The 21037-nt window shown below is 50.7% G+C and overlaps 1 protein-coding gene across 1 annotated transcript in view; it reads left to right on the top strand.

Moving 5' to 3' along the window:
• Positions 1-6890: 6890 nt before the first annotated feature.
• The window catches only part of SAMM50 (SAMM50 sorting and assembly machinery component), a 32862-nt gene continuing 18715 nt past the window's right edge, over positions 6891-21037 (top strand). Inside the window, exons 1-8 of the mRNA XM_081248892.1 lie at positions 6891-7084; positions 11564-11674; positions 13113-13214; positions 14047-14134; positions 17023-17129; positions 17611-17741; positions 17979-18066; positions 20427-20555. Of these exons, the coding sequence (XP_081105018.1) occupies positions 7064-7084; positions 11564-11674; positions 13113-13214; positions 14047-14134; positions 17023-17129; positions 17611-17741; positions 17979-18066; positions 20427-20555 (777 nt within the window). The 5' untranslated portion in view covers positions 6891-7063. The remainder of the gene's footprint in view (positions 7085-11563; positions 11675-13112; positions 13215-14046; positions 14135-17022; positions 17130-17610; positions 17742-17978; positions 18067-20426; positions 20556-21037) is intronic.

Genomic DNA, 21037 nt, shown 5'->3' with positions numbered 1-21037 from the left:
CTGTCCTGGTGGAGGGTCCTAGAATGACTGGTGTTTGGAGGGGGTGTAGGGTGGGTAGAGGGAACTCTGTGGCTGGGGGCTGGGCTGCCCTTTGTGCAGTCTTGGGGGTTGGAAGGAAGAAAGGAGTACGGTCCCATCTTTCCGTACAGGAAGCAGTTACTGTGGGGCGAGGAAGGTGCCATCGTCCGAGGACACCCCTGGTTAGGGGGGCATTAAAAGATGGTAACTTATTTACATTCTGGTACATCTTTTTGACCTACTCTAAATATTTGATAGTTTTATATTAATTATAAGGGAATCTTCGTATTTCCTGTTGAATTATGTATTATGGGAATCAGTGAGATATTAGTAGAAGAAGCCTTTAAAAAAAAATCCAGTTCAGGGACTTCCCTGGCGGTCCAGTGGTTAAGACTCCACGCTTCCACTGCAGGGGGTGCAGGTTCGATCCCTGGTTGGGGAACTAAGATCCTGCATGCCGTGCGGCGTGGCCAGAAAAAAAAAGAAAAAAAATCCAGTGCACAAGATGGTCACCCTGGCACCCCCAGGTCCTCACCTGGCCTCTCCACTTGCAGAGCCCTAATGGAGATGAGCAAGAGGCAGGCACCCACCTTCTCTCCAGGGTGGTAATTTGTTGGCAAGCACAGTGCAATATGACCCGAGGTGAAATGTGTGTGTCTGTTTTTCTTATTTATGCATTTGAGTATAACAAAAAGAAAAGAAACAATGGTAAGCTCAAAATCCTAAATGTTGGCCCCAAAAGTTGCAACTCTCACCCACACTGTGTATGTGTCCTGGAGTTGAAGAACCAGCAAGGTCAAACCCAGCACTCCACTGCAAGGACGTACACTTTAGAGGAGAGTGTGGTTCTGGGGGCAAAGCCTGCGTGAGCTTGGATGTGATCGTGAGCACCTAGAAGGCAGCGGCTGCTTGTGAAAACACGGGGTCGTCACGCGGTGCAGAGCTGAGCTCCTCGAGTTTCCAGGGGCTCCCATGCTGGTAGCGCTCCCTCCCTGAGTGAGGCAAGGCTGTGAGTGGTGGGCTCCCCCGGCCACCTGGGCCCCAGAACAAAGCACTGCCCCCTATGCTGAGCTGGCCTGGAGTGGGGGAGGTGACGCCTGCCTGACACCCGCCTGGACTCCTGGTGACGCGCCCTCATACCTTCCCGGAGCCCGGCTGTCAGGGTTCCCAGTGGCCTTTTCTGTCAGAACCACAGCGTAGGTCAAAGCAGATACAACCACACTTCAGCAGTGTTTTATAGTAGCCAGGATATTTCCATGTAGATAGTATTCTATACACCAGTTCTGTGATCATTATAAGGAAAGAAATATGTTAAGATGGGATTACATGGGACTTATTTTCTTGCTACTTTTTGTGATTATTCAACCTTCTTATGATGAGCATGTGTTTTATAATTTTTAAAAACTGGACAGTGAGACAAAGAAGTGTATTACTTTCTTAGCAACAGCCAAGGCTGCTCTCCCACCTGTGCCTTAAGTGCTACCCCATCTCCTCCTCTTTGTGCTCCCCGAAGTCACTCGTCCCACATCCTCACCAACCCCGACCAAGGCCCTCACCTCTCCAGCACGGCTGGTTTCTCATCAGCATGCAAAACATCCTCAAGTTCCTCTCACCTTGTTAAATAAAAGCCTCCCTCTATTAATGGTTCATTTACGCCCTGGGGAATCATCAGTGTGCAGTCTGTTTAATGCCAGGGAGCAACGGTCTATTTGGTAAACAGCAGAACTCGGTGCAAAGCATGAGCCCAGTCCTGTTAAAAATTAATATGTGGGCTTCCCTGGTGGCACAGTGGTTGAGAGCCCGCCTGCCGATGCGGGGGATGCAGGTTCGTGCCCCGGTCCGGGAAGATCCCACATGCCGCGGAGCGGCTGGCCCGTGAGCCATGGCCGCTGAGCCTGCGTGTCTGGAGCCTGTGCTCCGCAATGGGAGAGGCCACGGCAGTGAGAGGCACTGAGTCCCCCCCACCCTCTCCTCCAGCCTGCCCCTGCCCTGGGCTGCTACCACGACTTCCCGGCGGGCTCCCGTGGCCTGCACCCCGCCTCAAGCCATCCGTAGGCTCAAACCCGGTCAAGTCACCCCCACCTCACCACACGGAGAAGCCGCCTTCCTCCTGGGCATCCCTCCCTCGGTGCCCCCCAGCAGCTCGGAGCCTGGTCCTCCGGCACCTGCCTGCTCACCCCGGGCCTCTGCCTCATGCCAGTGCCCAGAGGCCCGTGCTCTTTCCTCTCACCGGCTCACCTTCACTCCTCAGGTAGCAGGCGCTGGGGACATGGGGGATGGAGGCGAGCCCCTCACTCAGGGTGCCCACCCTCTGGGAAAGGAATAAGGAGGCCAAGGCTGCAGCCCCAGGGAGTCCACACCACAGAGTGCCCCAAACTAAGAGTAGGGGTGACCTCTGCGGCAATCTGTGAAGACCCAGCATCCCTTCCTCGTGGCCTCTGAGATTTGGGGTTTGACTTTATCCAGGGAACCAGTGTAGTCACTAATCTTCATTTCTCTGAGTGATGGGACCAGATCAGCACTTCATAAACCAAATTTTCTGGAACGTTGTGTCCTTGCAGATGGCGCTAGGGATTTTATCAGTTAGGATAGACGGGGTTATGCTGTGTTTAGCAAAGACTCCTAGACTCCCAAAAGGTTCACTCCTCAGACTACATGCCTATCGGACTTGGCTGACCCAGGCTGAGCCTGTCCCAGGCCCTCGAGGGTCGGGGTGGATGGTGGGGGAGGAACACGGTGCTTAAAGGTCTCCATCCAGAGTGACACCTCTCCCTTCTGCCTATAGCTAGTGGACCAAAGCAAGTCACATGGATGGGGGCATGGAAATGCAAGTTTACCTTTTGCCCAAAAGAGGAACAGCAGAAATTCTGGTGAACAGTGCCACTGAAAGCCACAGAAAACCTCAAAACCCAAAAAATCTTTAAGACAGAATAAATAACCCAGGAAATACTGAGTTAAAGAAAGCAAAACAAGTGTATGTACTGCAGGATTTCTGCGAGCGTTTAAAATGTTAATGTACAAGGAATTCCCTGGCAGTCCAGTGGTTAGGACTCCGAGCTTCCACTGCAGGGGGCACAGCATGGGGTGTGCCCCTGGGTGTTGGAACTAAGACCCCGCACGCTGTGCAGCAAGGCCAAAAAAAAAGTGAATGTACATTGTGACCGTCAGAGAGGGTAGAGCTGTGTTTTTGTGTTCCTGACGTGTCCTCTGCCACCCTGGCCCTTGTACACAATAGGCCTCTCAAATGTTATATTTGGCTCAGGACTCTTGTTGTAATATGCAGGGCAAAGTCATGGCTTATCTTTGAGAGGAGGCTTATTTAAGAGAATAACAAGGAAATGCAGGAAGAAAAATTTAGTTTATTCAGTGTTTACAGTGTGCCAGGTCCCATGCTTTATTTCATTAAATCCTCACTTTATGCTTTAAGAACTACTATCCCCATTTTACAGATGAGAAAACTGAGCTTCAGGGAACCAGGAGAATGAATTTTTGAATAAGTGTCCAGCCTCTGTGACTTGTGCTTAAAATTTGTTTGGTCTCATAGATTATCTTTAGAGATCTCTGTCCAAGTTTTCACACCTCAAACAGCCTTTTGAGTTTGAGCTGGGGGTCAGTGAGACCCATGAAGCCCCACTTTGGTGGCCAGAGGCAGGTTGGCCGGGCCTGTGGGCATTGAGCCCTGGGCACTCGGAGTCTTGCTAGGTAACAACTGGGCAGTGTTTTGAGCTTCTCCCACTCAGACACGTGGTGGCTGCAGCCTGTTATGTATGCCCCACCCACCCCACCCCCACTTTAAAAATTGCCAGAAGAGGGGAATCCAGGGTCGGGAGGCTTCTGAGACACCATCTACTCCACCCCCACGCCCCCCAACCCCCGAGACCCTGGGACACGTGGGCATCATTCAGAGGTGGTTAAGAGCCAGAGGTGGGACCATGTCACATTCTCCTTTGTTTGGGTCCCACCTGGATTTAGGGTAAGTCACTTAGTCTCTCTGGCCCTAAGTTTCATCTTCTACAAAAGCCTACCTTACTGTGATGGTTAAATAAGACCATTTATGAAAAGCACTTGGCACCTGGCCTGGCACATGGGTATAGGGACAGCTAATCCTTGTGGGGGGGCACTCTCCCTGGGCCAGGCACAGCTTTACATCTATTAATTCACTGAATCCTCAAAGTGATCCTGTGAGGTGGATGCCATTACTACCCTCACTTTACAAAAGAGGAAACTGACCCAGAGAGGTAGGGGCCCTGCTTACAGCCACACAGCTTAGCAGTGGTAGAATCACGGCTGAACCCCAGCCAGCGGGTCTGTCCATAAAGCCAGCGTCATAACCACTAAACGGGAGCTAATCTGTGATTCCCTGGCAAGTGATGATCCAAAATGACTTAAAAGCCTGCAAAAGCCCAGGACCTATTACTTCCTAGTGGGAAATACAAGCCAATTAAAAAAAAAATCTTTTGTTCAACTGGCAGGGTCCTTAGCAATCTCATTATTTTATAGTGGAGAAAAGTGACCCTTAAAATGGGTGTGACTTGCCTGGGGTCAACAGCTAACTTACAGCCCAGTTCTTTCACCAGCTTGCAGCCTCTTGAACACACGCCCAGGCCCAGACGTCTCTCCCTGCAGGCCTGGCCCTGCACACCTTTCCCCTTTACGTTCGAGGCCGTCTTGCCTGCCTGTATCACGGCCCTGCATCCTCGCCCCCATCTCCCGCGGATGCCCTGCTGCCGCCTCTGCCTCCCCCTCCTGCTGAGCTCCTCTTCCACCCATTTCTGGCCAAGTTCCTTATAAGCAGGTTAGCGGCCCCATGTCTTCAAAGACGTTATAAACTAGTGATGAAGTCAGACATGGACATAAAGAGTTTTTTGGTTTTTTTTTTTTTTGCGGTACGCAGGCCTTTCACTGTTGTAGACTCTCCCGTTGTGGAGCACAGGCTCTGGACGCGCAGGCTCAGCGGTATGTGGATTCTTCCTGGACCGGGTCACGAACCCGCGTCCCCTGCATCGGCAGGCGGACTCTCAACCACTGCGCCACCAGGGAAGCCCTAAAGAGTTTTTTAAAATGAGGGGTTCTTTTTTTTTTTTTTTTTTTTTGCGGTAGGCGGGCCTCTCACTGTTGTGGCCTCTCCCCTTGTGGAGCACAGGCTCCGGACGCACAGGCTCAGCGGCCATGGCTCACGGGCCTAGCCGCTCCGCGGCATGTGGGATCCTCCCAGACCGGGGCACGAACCCGTGTCCCCTGCATCGGCAGGCGGACTCTCAACCACTGCGCCACCAGGGAAGCCCATGGGGTTCTTTTTTTTTAAATAAATTTATTTATTTTATTTTTGGCTGTGTTGGGTCTTTGTTTCTGTGCGAGGGCTTTCTCTAGTTGTGTTGAGCGGGGGCCGCTCTTCATCGCGGTGCGCGGGCCTCTCACTGTCGCGGCCTCTCCTGTTGCGGAGCACAGGCTCCAGACACGCAGGCTCAGTAGCTGTGGCTCACAGGCTTAGCCGCTCCGCGGCATGTGGGATTCTCCCAGACCAGGGCCCGAACCCACGTCCCCTGCATCAACAGGCAGACTCCCAACCACTGCGCCACCAAGGAAGCCCAAAATGAGGGGTTCTTAAACCTAGTTGTCAAAAGAATTACCTGGCACACTTAAAAAAAAATTCAGATCTCCAGGTTCTGCTTTCCAGAGGTTGGTTCAGTAGGTCAGGGCTGAGGCCCAGGAATGTGCAATTTTAATAAGCAGTGTGTGTCTGTTTGCCCTAGCCTACGGCAGGGGAGCAGTAATTCAGCAAATATTCACCAGGTCCCTGCATCACGCCAAGCACTCTGCTAGCCTCTGGGCTCGTGGAGGGAACCAGACAGACTGGTCCCCACCTCTGGGGACTGACAGCCCAGCTGGGAAGACAGATGGATAGGTCAACTGGTAAGGGATGCAGTGTGGGAAGGAGAAGGGCCTGGGAGGCAAGAAGGGGAATGTGGACTTAATATTTACCTCAGGGATGCTGGAGGACGTGGGTGCTGCTACTCAAACAGAAAAGTGTCAGGGTCTCTGGGAAGGGGTGGAAACATTAGTGCACATGATACTGAAAATCCTTCTCTCATTTTGTCTCTTACTTGTTTCTCTCACTGCATTTATCGCCACGTGACTATTACTTATTATATACTGTCTTCTGAGCGGGGGAAAGCTGTTTCCACCACCCAAATGAAGCCCCAGGGCTGTCCTGTTCTCCGATATGAGTGGCCCCCATGCGAACCCCCGATGACATGCACGGACATTTACTGCAGTTGAAAGAATAATGGTCATTTATTCGCTGCTCACTAAGTGCCCTGCCCTGTGCCAGGCGTTAATAACACTCTCATGCGAGCCTTGTAATCCATCCTTGCGAAGCAAATAAGACCGTCACACTTCATTTTGCCAATGAGGAGGCTGAACCCTGTGGGGGTTCAGTGACTTGAAAGCTCCGCGAGGCCATCAGGAGAGGAGCAGGGCGCTAATCCGGATTTGTGCGGCTCCAGACGCCGGGTGAGGCCACTGTTGCAGCCGGGTGTGGCGAGCCTCGGCCAGAGCATGGGGACAAGCACTGCACCATTGGGCCGAGGTGCCAGGAGGGTTAAGGGAGACACGTTAAAAAAAAAAAAAAAAAAGGGAGACACGTGAGTGAAGTCCCGGCGCGCCCACCAGCTGGTCTGGTCTCACCCAGGGCAGCTCCGGCACTCCCAGCGGGACCCTCACGCAAACCCCCCACCACGCGCCAGCAGCGTCCCGGGAGCCGCAGAACGCTCGGCGCTCTGGCGGTCTCCAGGTCGCAGAGCTTCCCGGCGTAGGCGTGAACATCCGGGTCATAGATTCTTAAGGACCAATGAGCGGAGGAACCGGGAGCCAGGAGGCGGGGCGAAGGCGGGACATGATGGCCGCCCCCAGTCAGCCGCGTCCGGGGTCTTGTGGGTGTTGCACCAACCGGTAGCTCCGCCACCGGGGACTCGCCCTCTGCCTCACCCGCCGAGCCTTCGTCGGGCCAGGGCAGCTCTGGGACGCGGCGGCCAGAAGAGGAGCTATGGGGACAGTGCACGCCAGGGTAAGAGGCCCAGCGACCCACGGGCTGCGTGACCTCTGGGTGGGCGCCGCGGGGGACGCCCTCGCGGCTGCGCCCGGGGTTCCCTGGCGAGGGGACTGTAGGGCCCCGAGGCTGGTGCGGAACGGGGCCGGGGATCTCCGCCTGTAGCGCCCCAGCGCTGGGCCGCCGTGGGCCGGGTGGAGGAGGCCGCAGAGATGCCGCCAGCGGGTACCGCAGGCTTCCGAGCAGAAAACGGATACTCAGAGGAGGGGCGTGACTTGCCCAAGGTCACTTAGCGAGGCAGTGGCCCGGAAAGGACTCTCGGGCTTTCCGTGATGTCCTACAGCGGAGGAATAAGTTCTTTCTATCCTCAGCGGTTTCGGGCGTCTTAGTTTCTTACCCGTCACCTTTTCCGAACTCTCCCGCCCAGGCGCTCCTGGGGTCTTGCTAGACTCTTGGAGCACGAAGTAGTGTCTTCCAATCCAGACCCAGCTAGGAGTCCTCGTGTCTCTTGGTTACCGTGCAAAGACAGAACCTCGCTGAGCTTTAGTTCCTCCTTTTAAAGTCGAGGCAGTGATAGTACTCACTCACCGAGCTGTTAGGAGAATTGAAAGACACAATACACGTAAAGCACTTGCTTGGGTGCTTAGCGCGGCACCCAGGCTGCCCAACTGCTCTTTATCGTAATCTTAACTGAGACCCAGAGAGTGACTATTTGTCCAAGGTCACACCGATAGAGTCTCAGAATGTTCTAAAACTCAGACCTCCTGAGTCCCAGCCCTCAACACAACTTCTCTTCTACAACGTGGATTGTTTCAGTTGCCCTGCTGCGAAGTTTTCAGGAGTTTCCCAAAAGAGTTTAGCACAGACTTCTCAGCCTGGTGTGCGGGAATGGACTTAACTTCCATTTCCAGATACTTCCTGCAAATGAAACACCGTTCCTCTTCCGACACACTTTGGACGGAGCTCCCTCTCTCATCACTCACCCCCACTCCCATCTTCAGCTGGCAAAATAGTCCCATCTTGTAGAACTCAGTTCAAGTCACTTCCTACATAAACCTCCTTATCTCTCCTCATTTCCTCATTTTGGATGTGTTGCCAACCTCCTTGACATTTCTACTCTGGTGCCCTGTTTTAGCTCTGCATTTTTGACTTATACTTTTAAAGTCTAAGTTTCTAGATGACAGTAGGAGCTGCATCTTACTTGCCTTGCATCCCTTGTAGCATCTTGGCAGAGTAAGCATTCATTCGTGTGTTCAACTAATATTTACCAATGGTCAGCTCTGTGCCTGGCACTGTTATAGGTGCTAGGAGTATAGGAAGAAAAAGTCTCTGCTTTTATTAAGCTCCTTTGACACTAAAACTGCTGCTCCTTTGATTAATGTATTGACAAGAAATAATTTCAGTTCTTTAATTTGGCCTTTACATCTCACTAGCCAGTGTTGTTTGAATTTTGGTCAGGACTCACAGTAAGAAAACATCCCATATTTGCTACCTAGTACCTTCATGCATATGTGAAACAAAAGTTTTTGGAAACAGTATTTAGCCTTGATACCTATTATTTTTTCTTGTATTTTCTATCTGATTCTAGTCTATATCACTTTAAAGATGCTGTTCATAACTCATTAAATTTATTTCATGTCCTATTTCTTCAGTTAGCACTGGCTTGCCTAGTGCCTGGCACGTGGCGTTTGATAAAATTTGTCGACTCACTAGTAGACTGATCTGCTTAAAGGTTAGAGGCTAGATCCAAATATTTATTTTATTTCATTTCACTAAATGCTTACCCAGACACTGGGATGTAAATTCTGTGAGGGTGAGGACCTTGTAAGCGCTTATCACATAGTGGGTGGATATTTGGTGAATGAATGAATCTCTAGTAGTGAAACAGTTAATTTAGGACATTGAGCTTTAGTGCAGTTGTGAAATTGTAAAGACATCACCTTTTGAATTAAAGACTAAATTTCAGATTTAAGAATACAAATGGGTCTAGCATGTCTTTGGTGAGGTGTGTTTCATGCTTTTGAGGTTTTAGGAACCGTAATGGAAATTTTTTAGCATAGACTTTATGCCCAAAGTCTATTTGTCAAGCATTCAGATTAAGAAGAATGAATATGTGCGTATATTCCTAACCATAGTATATGCTCTGCATAGACACATCTGCGAATCTATAATATACTTTTTTGCACTACATAAACTTAAATACAGAAAGCGTATTCATGAAATGTTGCATTAAAAAGTTACTATTTTAATTTGTTCATATTTTTGAGAAATATAGTAATGATCTCATTTTAAAAATATTTACACAACAAAAACGAGAGGATAATTATGTGAAATAAATTCTGTTTCTTTGCCCAACGTTATCTTCCCTTTTTATTTATGTAAATAATCCACTTCAGCCACTGAGGGAAGGACTGGTTCTGTCTTATTCACGGCTGCGTTCCCTGCTCTTTAGGGGACAGTAGGTGCTCAGATGTTTATGAAATGTCAGAACAAAAGAAAAAAATCATTCACTCACCCATTCCGTAAATATTTGAGTATTTCTGATATAGCAGGGCAGATAAAAATAAGAAAAAACCAGTACCTGTAAAGGTCATAAATTTTCTCCAAGAGGTGTCTTGTGAAGGCGGGACTGATTCTCCCTGAAGAAGCCAGGGGCGGCTCCCAGAGGAGACGGCACTGAAAGTGGTTCTTTCAGCTCTTTCCGGGGAGGCAGGTAGTTAACCTGGGCGGAGAGAACCAGGTGTGCACAGACACAAAGGTGAGGGTCGGGGGTGGTGGGGATTTAATCTGGAGTAGCAGGTGGGGGCCGCATGGTGGAGTTCCTCATGTGCCCTGCTAAGGAATCTAGTTGCATTTGCCCCCGAGAGCACCTTTGAGGACTATCAGAGTCTTTTAGGGCAAGGATGGGAGAGAGGACATGGCGCTGTTAGGTCATTACCTTTCCAGAGGACCAGTGGATGGAGGATGTGCTGACAAGAGGCTGTGAACGTTCCAGGGAGAAGGTGAGAGGGGCCCGGAGTCCCCACTGCTCCACATTCTGCAGATGTCAGACGCTCCTGTGCCCTTCAGATGTGCTTATCTGTAGAGAACTGGTGGAGTGAGGAAGCAGCCAGATACTGCTTCCCATAGTTTTCCCCAGAGTTGCCTGTTTATACCATCACCTGGTGCCACACTAGACCTTCTGAATCCACTTCCACGAGTGTCTGGGAATCCCTGTATATATGTAATAAATACACAATGTTACGTGTTCATTATTATACATACTATTATATTATCATGTCTCCATAATTATTATTATAGAATCCTTATTCAGAAGATGCTAGAATGCTTTTGAGACAATGTCAGTTTAGACTGAAGGAAGGGACTGCTTTCTGGCTGGCCCGTTTTATGAGCATATGCAGTTCCCCTTAGTGTGTGAGACTTTCTGGACCAAAACGAATTATCAGAGTCCAGAAACATTTTTTTTACTAATTTGGCTGGTTAATGTAATTATCCTAGAATGTATCCAGTTTTGATTTTAAAAATTAGGATACTTTCTATAACGGGAAAGCAAAAAAAAAAATTTTTTTTGGGGGGGTCTTCAAATGGGCCTCAGGTGTACAGAACTAGGTGCAGTATAGTCCTCGGTTCATGGCGCAGCCATTGTAGGTGTGTGCCTGACCCTTTCGCTGATGAATTTTCGTCTTTGCTTTATGAATTAACAATACTCTGGACAGCGAGGGCTCAGTGCCAGCCTAACACCTGTGCGTCAACAGCCGCTTATGCTGCCCGTGTGCCCCCCACCCTGCTGCCTTCAGCCCCAGAGGGGACCGCGGTCCTGAGTTTTCTGGGGCACCATCTAAAGACAAAACTAGCAGCTATTTTTTTTTTTTTTTTTTTTTTCTTTTTGCGGTATGCGGGCCTCTCACTGTTGTGGCCTCTCCCGTTGCGGAGCACAGGCTCCGGACGTGCAGGCCCAGCGGCCATGGCTCACGGGCCCAGCCGCTCCGCGGCATATGGGATCCTCCCAGACCGGGGCACGAACCCGTATCCCCTGCATCGGCAGGCGGACTCTCAACCACTGCGCCACCAGGGAGGCCCTAGCAGCTATTTTTTTAATTAATTTATTTATTTTTTATTTGGCTGTGTTGGGTCTTCATTGCTGCGCACGGGATTTCTCTAGTTGAGGCGAGCGGGGGCTACTCTTGGTTGCGGTGTGCGGGCTTCTCATTGCGGTGGCTTCTCTTGTTGCGGAGCACGGGCTCTAGGGCGCAGGCTTCAGTAGTTGTGGCACACGGGCTCAGTAGTTGTGGCTCGCGGGCTCTAGAGTGCAGGCTCAGTAGTGGTGGCGCACAGGCTTAGTTGCTCCGCGGCATGTGGGATCTTCCCGGACCAGGGCTCGAACCCATGTCCCCTGCATTGGCAGGCAGATTCTTAACCACTGTGCCACCAGGGAAGTCCCAAGCTTTTGTTTTTTAATATAAGTTCATTTATCTGTGGTTTCTCCCTCCCTTTCAGAGTTTGGAACCTCTTCCAGCCAGTGGACCTGATTTTGGAGGATTAGGAGAAGAAGCTGAATTTGTTGAAGTTGAACCTGAAGCTAAACAGGAGATTCTTGAGAACAAAGATGTGAGTATCCTGTTGAGGGCTGGATAGAGTTGTTACTAGAAACACTCGCTTCCACAAGCCGCTGGGGAAACATAAAGGGATTAACCTGTGTCGACACCTTTATCAAAGGAGAGTTTGCAGCCAACTACATTTCAGAAAGACTGGACACTTGGAGAAATAGTTTCTGGTTTTAGAGGAATAGTTTTTCCTTGGTGATTATTTACGTGGCCAGTGTAAACAAACACATTTTTGAATTTATGTTACAAAAAAAAAAAAACCAAAAGTATTTCAAAGAGAAACTCTAATTATGCTTAAGTTTATTCTTTGTTCCCTGCTCCCAGAAAAAAGACCTTGGGTTTTGAATAAAAGTTTTTCTAAACTTTGTTGCCTTTGAAATTAAATACAGTGGGAGAAATGTAAGCACATTTTTCATTGATTTTTTTTTTTTTTTTTTTTTTAGATGTTGGGGATAGGAGTTTATTAATTTATTTATTTTTGCTGTGTTGGGTCTTCGTTTCTGTGCGAGGGCTTTCTCTAGTTGTGGCAAGCGGGGGCCACTCTTCATCGCGGTGCGCAGGCCTCTCACTATCGCGGCCTCCCTTGTTGCGGAGCACAGGCTCCAGACGCGCAGGCTCAGTACTTGTGGCTCACGGTCCTAGCTGCTCCGCGGCATGTGGGATCCTCCAGACCAGGGCTCGAACCCGCGTCTCCTGCATTATCAGGCAGACTCTCAACCACTGCGCCACCAGGGAAGCCCCCATTAATTCTTTGATTAAGATCTTAGTATAGTATTCTGATCACCTGTAAGTCATACGTTTCCCTACCACTCCCCATTATCCCTGCTTGGTTTGTCTCTGTTGCTCACTACCATCTACTGTACCGTGTATGTTGCCTGTTTCTCTGCCCTTTAGAATATAATCTCCATAGAGGCAGGAATTTTTATGTTTTGCTCGCTGCTATATTCTCAGTGTTCAGAATGATACTTGGTTCATAGGTAATCAGTGCATTTTTATTGAATGAATGAATGAAGTGAGCATTTATAGACAGGTGAGGGGCTCTGAGCCAGCATTTATCAGGCTATATTGAAATGCACACAAGATCTCTGGCAAAATACATGCCGTTACTAAACCAGGTCACAGTCAGCGTCATCCAGAGGCCAGTGCTTGGGGAACATTTGGGGAAGAATGTGTAGGGGACCTCTGCACCCTGCCTGGGTTTAAGACTGACCTGGTCCTTGGTCACCTGGCTGCAGAGACCTGGTTGATCTCATTCACAGGAAGTAAAGACCTAGTCAGTTCAAGTGACCAGTTGTTTGAAAAGGTGGGGAATTAAGAAGCGTGGATCATTAAATTAAAAAAAAAATCTTTGAAACTAATTTCAGACATTTGTCTTTAGCCTCAATGCCTGATCTCTTGCCCTGTCTGGTACTCAATAATCTGCGTCCCCTTGTCACGTCTAGGTGGTCGTCCAGCACGTTCATTTTGATGGGCTTGGAAGGACTAAAGATGACATCATCATGTGTGAAATTGGAGATGTTTTTAAGGCTAAAAACCTTATCGAGGCAAGTATTCCCTCTGCTTGGCCTTCTTGTCCATTCCCTTCTGAAGATCCCATGAAGCTCTGTGTGCTCACACACTGAGTACCCCGCCCCAGCCTCCGCGGATGACCTTGCCGCCTACGCTGAAGGGGGCTGAGCCCCCTCAGTTCCCAGAAGCCTCCTACATACTGACGTGCGTTTGCCTTCGCCCTTATCCTGGAGAAGGGGTGTCTGTCCTCCCGTCCACGGCTGGCCCCTCTCCGTGTTCCTCACAGCTGTCCCAGCGCTGCCGTAGAGCTGGTGGCAGTGGGTGCCGACCCTTCCCGCACCCCGTTAGCGCTCAGCGAGCTTCCCCTTGAGGGCCCTCAGCGACCGGGCGCGCGGGCTCTTGGTAGTTCCCCAGCCTCGCCGTCTCCTCGGGCCTCTACTCTGTTTATCCATTGGCGTCTTTCCTGGGTTGCACTGTCGTCTTCTCCTCCGTGGCTTCCTTCTGTCCTTCTGCCCTCGGCACCACATCTCCCTGCCTGGGCAGAGTTGCCAGCAGCCTCCTGAGGCCACGTCCAGCTGCCTTCTTCCAGTCCCCGTTTTACTTGACCTTTCAGCAGTGTTCAGCCATTCCCACTTTAAAAAACTGTATTTTTTTTTTTTTTTAAGCTTAAAGTAACTTTTTACTAAGGAATCTTTTTACTCAAGTAGCGGCTCACTTGTCTGGTCTTAGTGGGGCTCTCTTCTCGGGTATCAATACTTCACACCACATGCTGAGCCCCCGGCCTAAATGCTACAGCCACCATTTACAGTCCTGTATCTTAGAGGAATGCAGTCTCTATTTTTATTATTATTTTCTTCTCTCTTATAGGTAATGAGGAAATCTCACGAAGCCCGTGAGAAACTGCTTCGTCTGGGAATATTTAGACAGGTGGATGTCTTGATCGATACATGTCAAGGTGCATATTATGGTGCAGTTTCTCTTTGATTCCCTCCGTCCTCCAGGATCACAGACACCTTGTGTCCAGGCAGAGAGCACCTGTGGCCTCAAGGAAGTAACTGGATCTTTACGTCAGGCCGAGGGAGGATGGGTGACTTTGAAGATGCTGTTGTCTGAGCCCCTGGATGGTACCAGGGCTCCGAGAAGGATCTCCTTCCGAGAAGGAGAGAGCCAGGCTTTTCTGGATAGCCCACCCCAGCAGGTGTCCGGATGGGCTCTTAGCAGACTCCACCAAATGTGTGTTAAAAAGAGGAGGGCGGTAGGAGTCAGATTTCACCTTTGGTTTTGGTTCGTTTGCTCGTTTGCCGTGTGATATTGGGCAGTTCTGTCCACTTGGCCAGTGTTTATTCTTTCGTTAATGAGTCCCTGCCACGGGGGGAGACAGTAGCAGACAAGGCATAGTCTCCTTCTGAAGGAGCTTCTGGTCAAGTGGGAGCGCGTCGGGGGCAGACGGAGAAGTGAGGACAGTTCAGCTGATAAGTCGTGCTGTAAGCGGGGGGTGCTGGAGGAGGAAACTTTGCCTCTCCTGGTGGGGCGGAGGGAAAGACGGATCAGAGATTTCCCGGAAGGGGTGATACATAAGCTCAGACCTAAAAGATGTGTGTGAGTTCATTTGGGGAGCAGGGCTGATGAGGAATGTTCCAGGGAGAGAGAGAGAGCGTTTAATAGGTCCAGTGGCCAGAGAGAGAAAGGGTCATTGGATGGACCACAGGGCTCCATAGAGCCAGAATGCAGATGTGGGGAAGGAGAGTGATGAAAGATAAGGCAGGAAAATGATCAGGAGACTGGATCGTGAAGGACTTGCTATGTGGCTGCGGGCTTCATTCTGAGTTGAGTGTCTAGATGTCTATTGAAAAATACGTATTTGGAATGAATCAAGGAACAAGTGAACTCTTCTGGATTGAGTGGAAGATAGTTTTGAGAAGATAAAAATGAAACAGTATATGAAAGTGCTTGCAAAAATATAAAATACTATATGAATGAAAGGGATTTCTATTATCTGGACTATAGATTCATCTGTGACTGACAGAGACACCAAATACCAGTGGCTTAGGCAAAGGAGATCTCTTTCCATGACAGAGGGGAGGCCACCATCTGGGGCTGGTGTCGTCATAGCTCTGCTCCCTGAGGTCACGACCTGGGGCGGGTGTGGTTTTCTTCTGGTGCTTGTCACTTCACCGTCTCTAGGGTCCCCTGGTCCCTGCGATGGCTGAGCACCGTTCCAGCCTCAGGAAGAAGGAAGGAAGGGTGAAAGGGCACACCACTCTCCATGAGTGCCTGTCCCAGGGGTTGTACACGGTTCTCCCCTCTCATCCCACGGCCACATGGAGCTATAGGGCAGGCTGGGAAGTCAAGTCTGTGTGGCCACAGACCCAGCCAAGACGCGAGGATTCAGTTACGATGAGAACCGTGGTTCTCAAAGTGCGCCCCCAGCCAGCAGCTCCGCCCTCCTGGGGACCTGGCAGAAAGGCACATCCCACTGAAGCCGTCTGGCACGGCGGGCCCTGCAGGTGACTGATGAGTGCTGAAGCATGAGACCCACTGGACTGGTACGCAGCGAGAAGGGGTGCTGGGAGACCGCCGGCTGTCTCTGCCCCCTCGGAGTCGCAGTGGTAATAACAGAAGTGTCTGTGCTGGGCTCCGCGGGGAGGGTTTCTGCACACGACCCAGTGGGGGCCTTACAAAAACCTGGTGAAGTGTCATGGTTATTCTTTTAGAAAAAAAAACATTTTTCAGCTAAGGAAACAGGCTCAGAGAGGTTTAAGCGACTTGCCTCTGGTTGAACAAATGCATGACAGAGTGGCCCTTGCCGCTGCTCCGGAGGGCTTGCTTGGTAGCAAGTCTTGTGGGTGGCATTTAGTTTCAGCGCTCTCCTGTCTGTCGCAAATGTGACGTGTACGTGGTCAGCTGGTCCACTTCTGTCAGTGGTTCTCTGCCCTGGCTGCCTTTAGAATTACCCGGGAGCTTTCAAAAAAGAATGGATGCCATCCATTTGTCAAACACCTAGAATGTACAACGCCAAGAATGAAGCTTAGTGCAGATCACACTTTAGTTCGTAGTAACGTTTCACCATTAGTTCATCAGTTGTAACAAACGCACCACACCACTGCAGACTGAATGAGAGGGGAGATGTGTGTGAGGGGGTGAGAACTTTATGCTCAGTTTTTCTATAAGCCCAAACCCGCTCTAAACAGTAAAGTCTGCTAATTAAAAAAAAAAAAAAGTGCCAGGGCTCCACCCTAGCCCTAGACCAGCTGAATCTGAGTGTTTGGGAGCCAGTGCCTGGGCGTCTGTGAGTCTGACAGCTCCCAGATGCGGCTGGTGTCCAGCACCTGAGGGGTGCCCAGGCTCCTGCAGCGCTCAGCCCTGCTCCCCTGCCCCCCAGGGCCCACAGCGGCTAAGGGGTAGCTGCACTGAGCTCAGGCACCACGCCCCCGGCTTGAGGAAGGACAGAAAGATCCACCTCCTCCATCTGTGTCGACTTGTTGCTTCTCCGCCAGGGTTCCTAGAGCCCCTCTTGTCAGAAGAATTCCACATTTTAATGTCAGCTGAATTGAGGCCCCAGGTATTCTCAAGGACCTCACTAGTAGGGGAACAAGTACGTCTGGCAAATAATGTAAATAACGTGTGTTTAAGTAACGCTGCTGCTGCTTATTCCTTGCAGCAAAGTCCGTTTTTGATACCTTCCACCACGGAAACCAGACCCAGGTTTTTGGCGTCGAGGTGTAGCGGGATTTTGTGTGCGCATGTTCTTGGGCTTTAAACCCAAGCGTTTTGTCATTTGCAGCAGTGGGACCAAACATAAAGCTGCGTACTCGAGCTGTCTTCATCTTTTTCACTTATTAGGTGACAATGCGCTTCCCAACGGGTTAGACGTTACCTTTGAAGTAACTGAATTGAGGAGATTGACGGGCAGTTACAACACCATGGTCGGGAACAACGAAGGCAGCATGGTGAGATACAGGTTTTTCCCTTCCTAACAGTGGAACTTTCAATTGGGAGCTTTGAAAACACGACTGGTGGTAGTTCTGGAACTCTTTCACGCCCCTCAACCTTTGTTTGTAAACTGTCCCGTGGTTCTCATTCATCTTAGAGTTGATTATAACATGCTTTGTTGTAAATGTGGATTGTTTGGGAATGATGTGAGGATATCACATGTTCATATTAAGAGTTTCCTATTGAAATTCCCCTAAACTCCAAACCCATAGAGTTGACTTCTCTGAGCTTCAGTCAGCAGGTTTAGCCTTCTTGAATTCACCAGTTGTGTGCACTCAGCAGAGGCAAGCTTGAAGGCAGAAGAGCAATCACAAATGAAAGGCAGACCCGTATCTACAGTTTTGTTCTGTTTTTGAGTGAGTCCCTTAGCTCACACAGTCTTTCTAAACAGTTATCATTCCTTCCATTTAAATCCCTGCTATTTTTTTTTCCTCCTAGGTACTTGGCCTCAAACTCCCTAATCTTCTAGGCCGTGCAGAAAAGGTGACTTTTCAGTTTTCCTATGGAACAAAAGAAACTTCGTATGGCCTGTCCTTCTTCAAACCACAGCCTGGGAACTTCGAAAGAAAGTAGGAAGCCAAACAGGTCATTGAGTTCAGTGGCCTTGTTTAAAAGTTAAAATAGGTGGCTTGATTGTGAAAAGAAACTTTGCAGAATCAGCTTACCCTTCTACAGTGTTACAGCAAGCCCGTAGATTTCCTCGTGAAGATGAACCCCTGAAGTCTATTTTTAAATCTGTTGATTTAAATGTGTACAAGTTATAATCACTGTTTCAGCTTTTAAAGCTCTGTCCCATTGTCTCCTAGTTTCTCTGTAAACTTATATAAAGTTACGGGACAGTTCCCTTGGAGCTCACTCCGGGAGACGGACAGAGGAATATCAGCCGAGTACAGTGTAAGTAGCTTTTCAGTCTTTCCCTTCAGACACTTGAGTGGGACCAAAGAGTCTGTTGATTGATTGATTCCCAAAGACGGCAAGCGTGGGCGGGGCCAGGCACGCACAGCCACTGTGTGGTCTGGTGCTCGGAGCCTCAGGCACTGCTGCTGGGGTCGCCCTCTGTTCTCTGCCCTGCCGGCCGGGCACCTCTTCACTAGCCAAGTGCACGTGCCGGGGCCAGAGAGTGGCTAATCTCCATGGTGGCAGCTCCTTTGACCTGGTCAGATTTCTTCCCTGCTCCTGACTTCTTGGGACACCATCTGTTTGTCCGTCCTTGTACCTGCTAAGATCGAAACCTGACAGCCAGTGAAAGTTACTTCAAATTTCTGGAAGCTTTCATCATTGGTTTACAGTTAGTTGATGTCTAGCAGGATGCAGCGCATGGAATTACTATCGTTTGACCCTTTTTTGGCTTTACGATGAACGCTGCTCTTTTTTTCCTTCCTTTCTAGCTCATCCTCATTCCTCCCGTCCTGTTCTAGGCTTTAGTTAACAAGGAAAGACCTTGAGACACAATCCCGTATAAAAGTAGTTCCCCAAGTCTTGAGACCAGCAGCCTCGGGCTCACCTGCAAATTCATGGTCCCGAGTGACCTGCTGAGTGAGCATCACCAGGAATGGGGCCCAGGAAGCTGTCTCAGCACGCCCCTCATCGCCCCTGCCCCGTGACTGTGGTCTGAGTCCCAAATCCCTGCCCAGGCTTGCCTCCTGCTGTGTGCTCGGCCCCCTGTGGGCACTCGAGAGGCATCAGCCACTCATGCTTCTTACCCTTGCAGCCCAAAGTCATGAAAGCTCTTGAGTGCTCCGAGGTAGCCAGGAGGGCGCAGCTCAGCATGGAGACGCACGTCCATTCTCACCTCGGTGTGGCCGCCCTTCTCCATGTGCAGGGAGTTGCCCTCAGACCCTCCTGCCCAGTGCTGGGGATGCGGCAGCTGACACCCTGGCAGACACTCTTCTCTCCAGCCCTGCCCTCCCGCAGGACGCGGAGGCTACCAGCAGGGTGGGAGGTTTTTCCCCACCTTTCTCTCCCAAGTCCCCTTTTATCTCTTTCTTTTAAGCCTTTTTGAAAGAGCAGATCCTCAGGAGAGTAGAAACACCTTGTTTGTCCACATGGGATAGAGATGCAGGACATCAGAGTGTTGGAATAGGCCGCGAGGGAGGGCAGGCAAAGGGACGCAAGGTCTGGAGCTCCTGCAGCTGCAGCCCTGCCGTTGAGAGCAGAGGCTGCGGAGGAGAGGACTGCATCCTCCTCATGTGTGTCCTCGGGGTCTGCACCAAGTAGGTGCTCACTACGCAAGCCCAGCGGCGTCATCGGGACCCTGCCTCGTCCTCCTGCCGGGAATCCAGAGACACAAATGTGTCTCCTCTGAGCAGTAGTGTTTCTCCTGTTAAGAGCCGCCTTATAAGGGAGGGAGGAAGGCTTTAGGTCAGCTCTCCCCTTCCCACAGGCATTGGGGAAGTAGCTGAATCTTGGGGCCCTCAGTGCAGAAAAGGCGGCTGGGAAGGCCTGCCCTCCCACCATCTGCCTCCCCAGGGCCCGGCCTGGTGCCTCGTGGCAGCTTCACGAGGAATCGTGCTGAGGTAGTGGCCCCACGTTGTCACCCTGGAAGCCACGTGGGCTGTCTGGGCCTGAGTGCCACGAGAACGCCCAGCGTGGGACTCGCTCTGGGGACTGTGACGTGACGTGGCTCCCTTGTAGTGGTTACATCACTGTTATCCTTCCCAAGGCCACCAAACTATGTCATGCGCTGTTCAAAACCAACCTGGGCATTTCTCTAAGACGGAAATCTAAGGCTGGCTTGGCTTCGAGGGAAGAGGGTCAGGCCAAGAGGCAGGTCCCGCTTGCCCGGACCCCAGCGTTCACTTGGCTCAGGCCTCTCTGGCCGCAGGGAGGAAGCTCTTCACTCAAGTGTAACCTTGTCTCCTGGCTCTTCTACAGGGGCTGATGTGGGTCATCTGGGTCACCCTTCCTGGCTGCAGACAGCCGGCGGGGTGTGTCCGATGGTCTTAGACTGGAAAAGAAAGCAGTCAGTTACAAAGCTGTATGCAGCTTTCAGACGAGCGACCCTGTGTCCTCACCCAGAGCACAGCCCTACCCCTCGTGCAGTTTTTCCCTTTGATTGCGGCCACGGCTTTCTCCCCTCCTCCCTCCTGCCTCAGCTTCCCTTCGTCTCTTCCTGTCGCCCATCCATCATTAAAAACATTGTGTCTTAGCTTTTAGTCCATCCACTTAGTGATGCCTCATCCCAGGACCTGATTTGGGACGGCCCCCTGTCCGCACAGCACAGAAGGCTGACGGTTTCCCATGTTTGCCTGCAGTTTCCCATTTGGAAGACCAGCCACAGTGTCAAGTGGGAGGGCGTGTGGCGAGAGCTGGGCTGCCTTGCCAGGACAGTGTCTTTTGCCGTCCGAAAAGAGAGCGGGCACTCGCTGAAGTCATCTCTCTCGGTAAGGGCAGATGTGTAGATACTTTGATGCAGCCGTGCCTTAAGTTGGGAGAATAGCCTTCGCCTCCATCGGGAGGGATTGAGAAGCGTCACAGTTTGGGTGGCTAAAATGGTGCCTTCTGGTCACTTTGAATTTCTGGACACAACCTCATGTCATTTTTTCTAAGTAACATCAGAGGTAACGGGCAGTGGCGTGCGTAAGAGCTGACCGTGGCATTGTAGTCAGGAGCTGGCTGAGTTGACTGGTCAGCGTGTCGAGCTCCCTGAGAGAACAAGGCTGGCGATGGGGTCGGAATGGCCCACCCAGTGGATGTGACTTGTTTCCCCGACTCTCCCAGGTCCCTCACATGTAACATGGGGTTTCCGTAAAGATGAAGTGGCAGAAGAGTTATGGAACGCTTAGCACAGTGCCTGGCATACAGTTCGTGCCCAGTGAGTGTCTGGTGTTGTGTCAGAGGCCTGTTTGAAGTGCAGACGCCCCTC

Source organism: Mesoplodon bidens, assembly GCF_964165515.1.
Source record: "Mesoplodon bidens genome assembly, chromosome: 11".
In the NCBI taxonomy this organism is placed as follows: Eukaryota; Metazoa; Chordata; class Mammalia; order Artiodactyla; family Ziphiidae; genus Mesoplodon; species Mesoplodon bidens.
The sequence above is the reverse complement of the archived record's forward strand: the minus strand, read 5'-3'. Positions and strand labels throughout refer to the sequence as shown.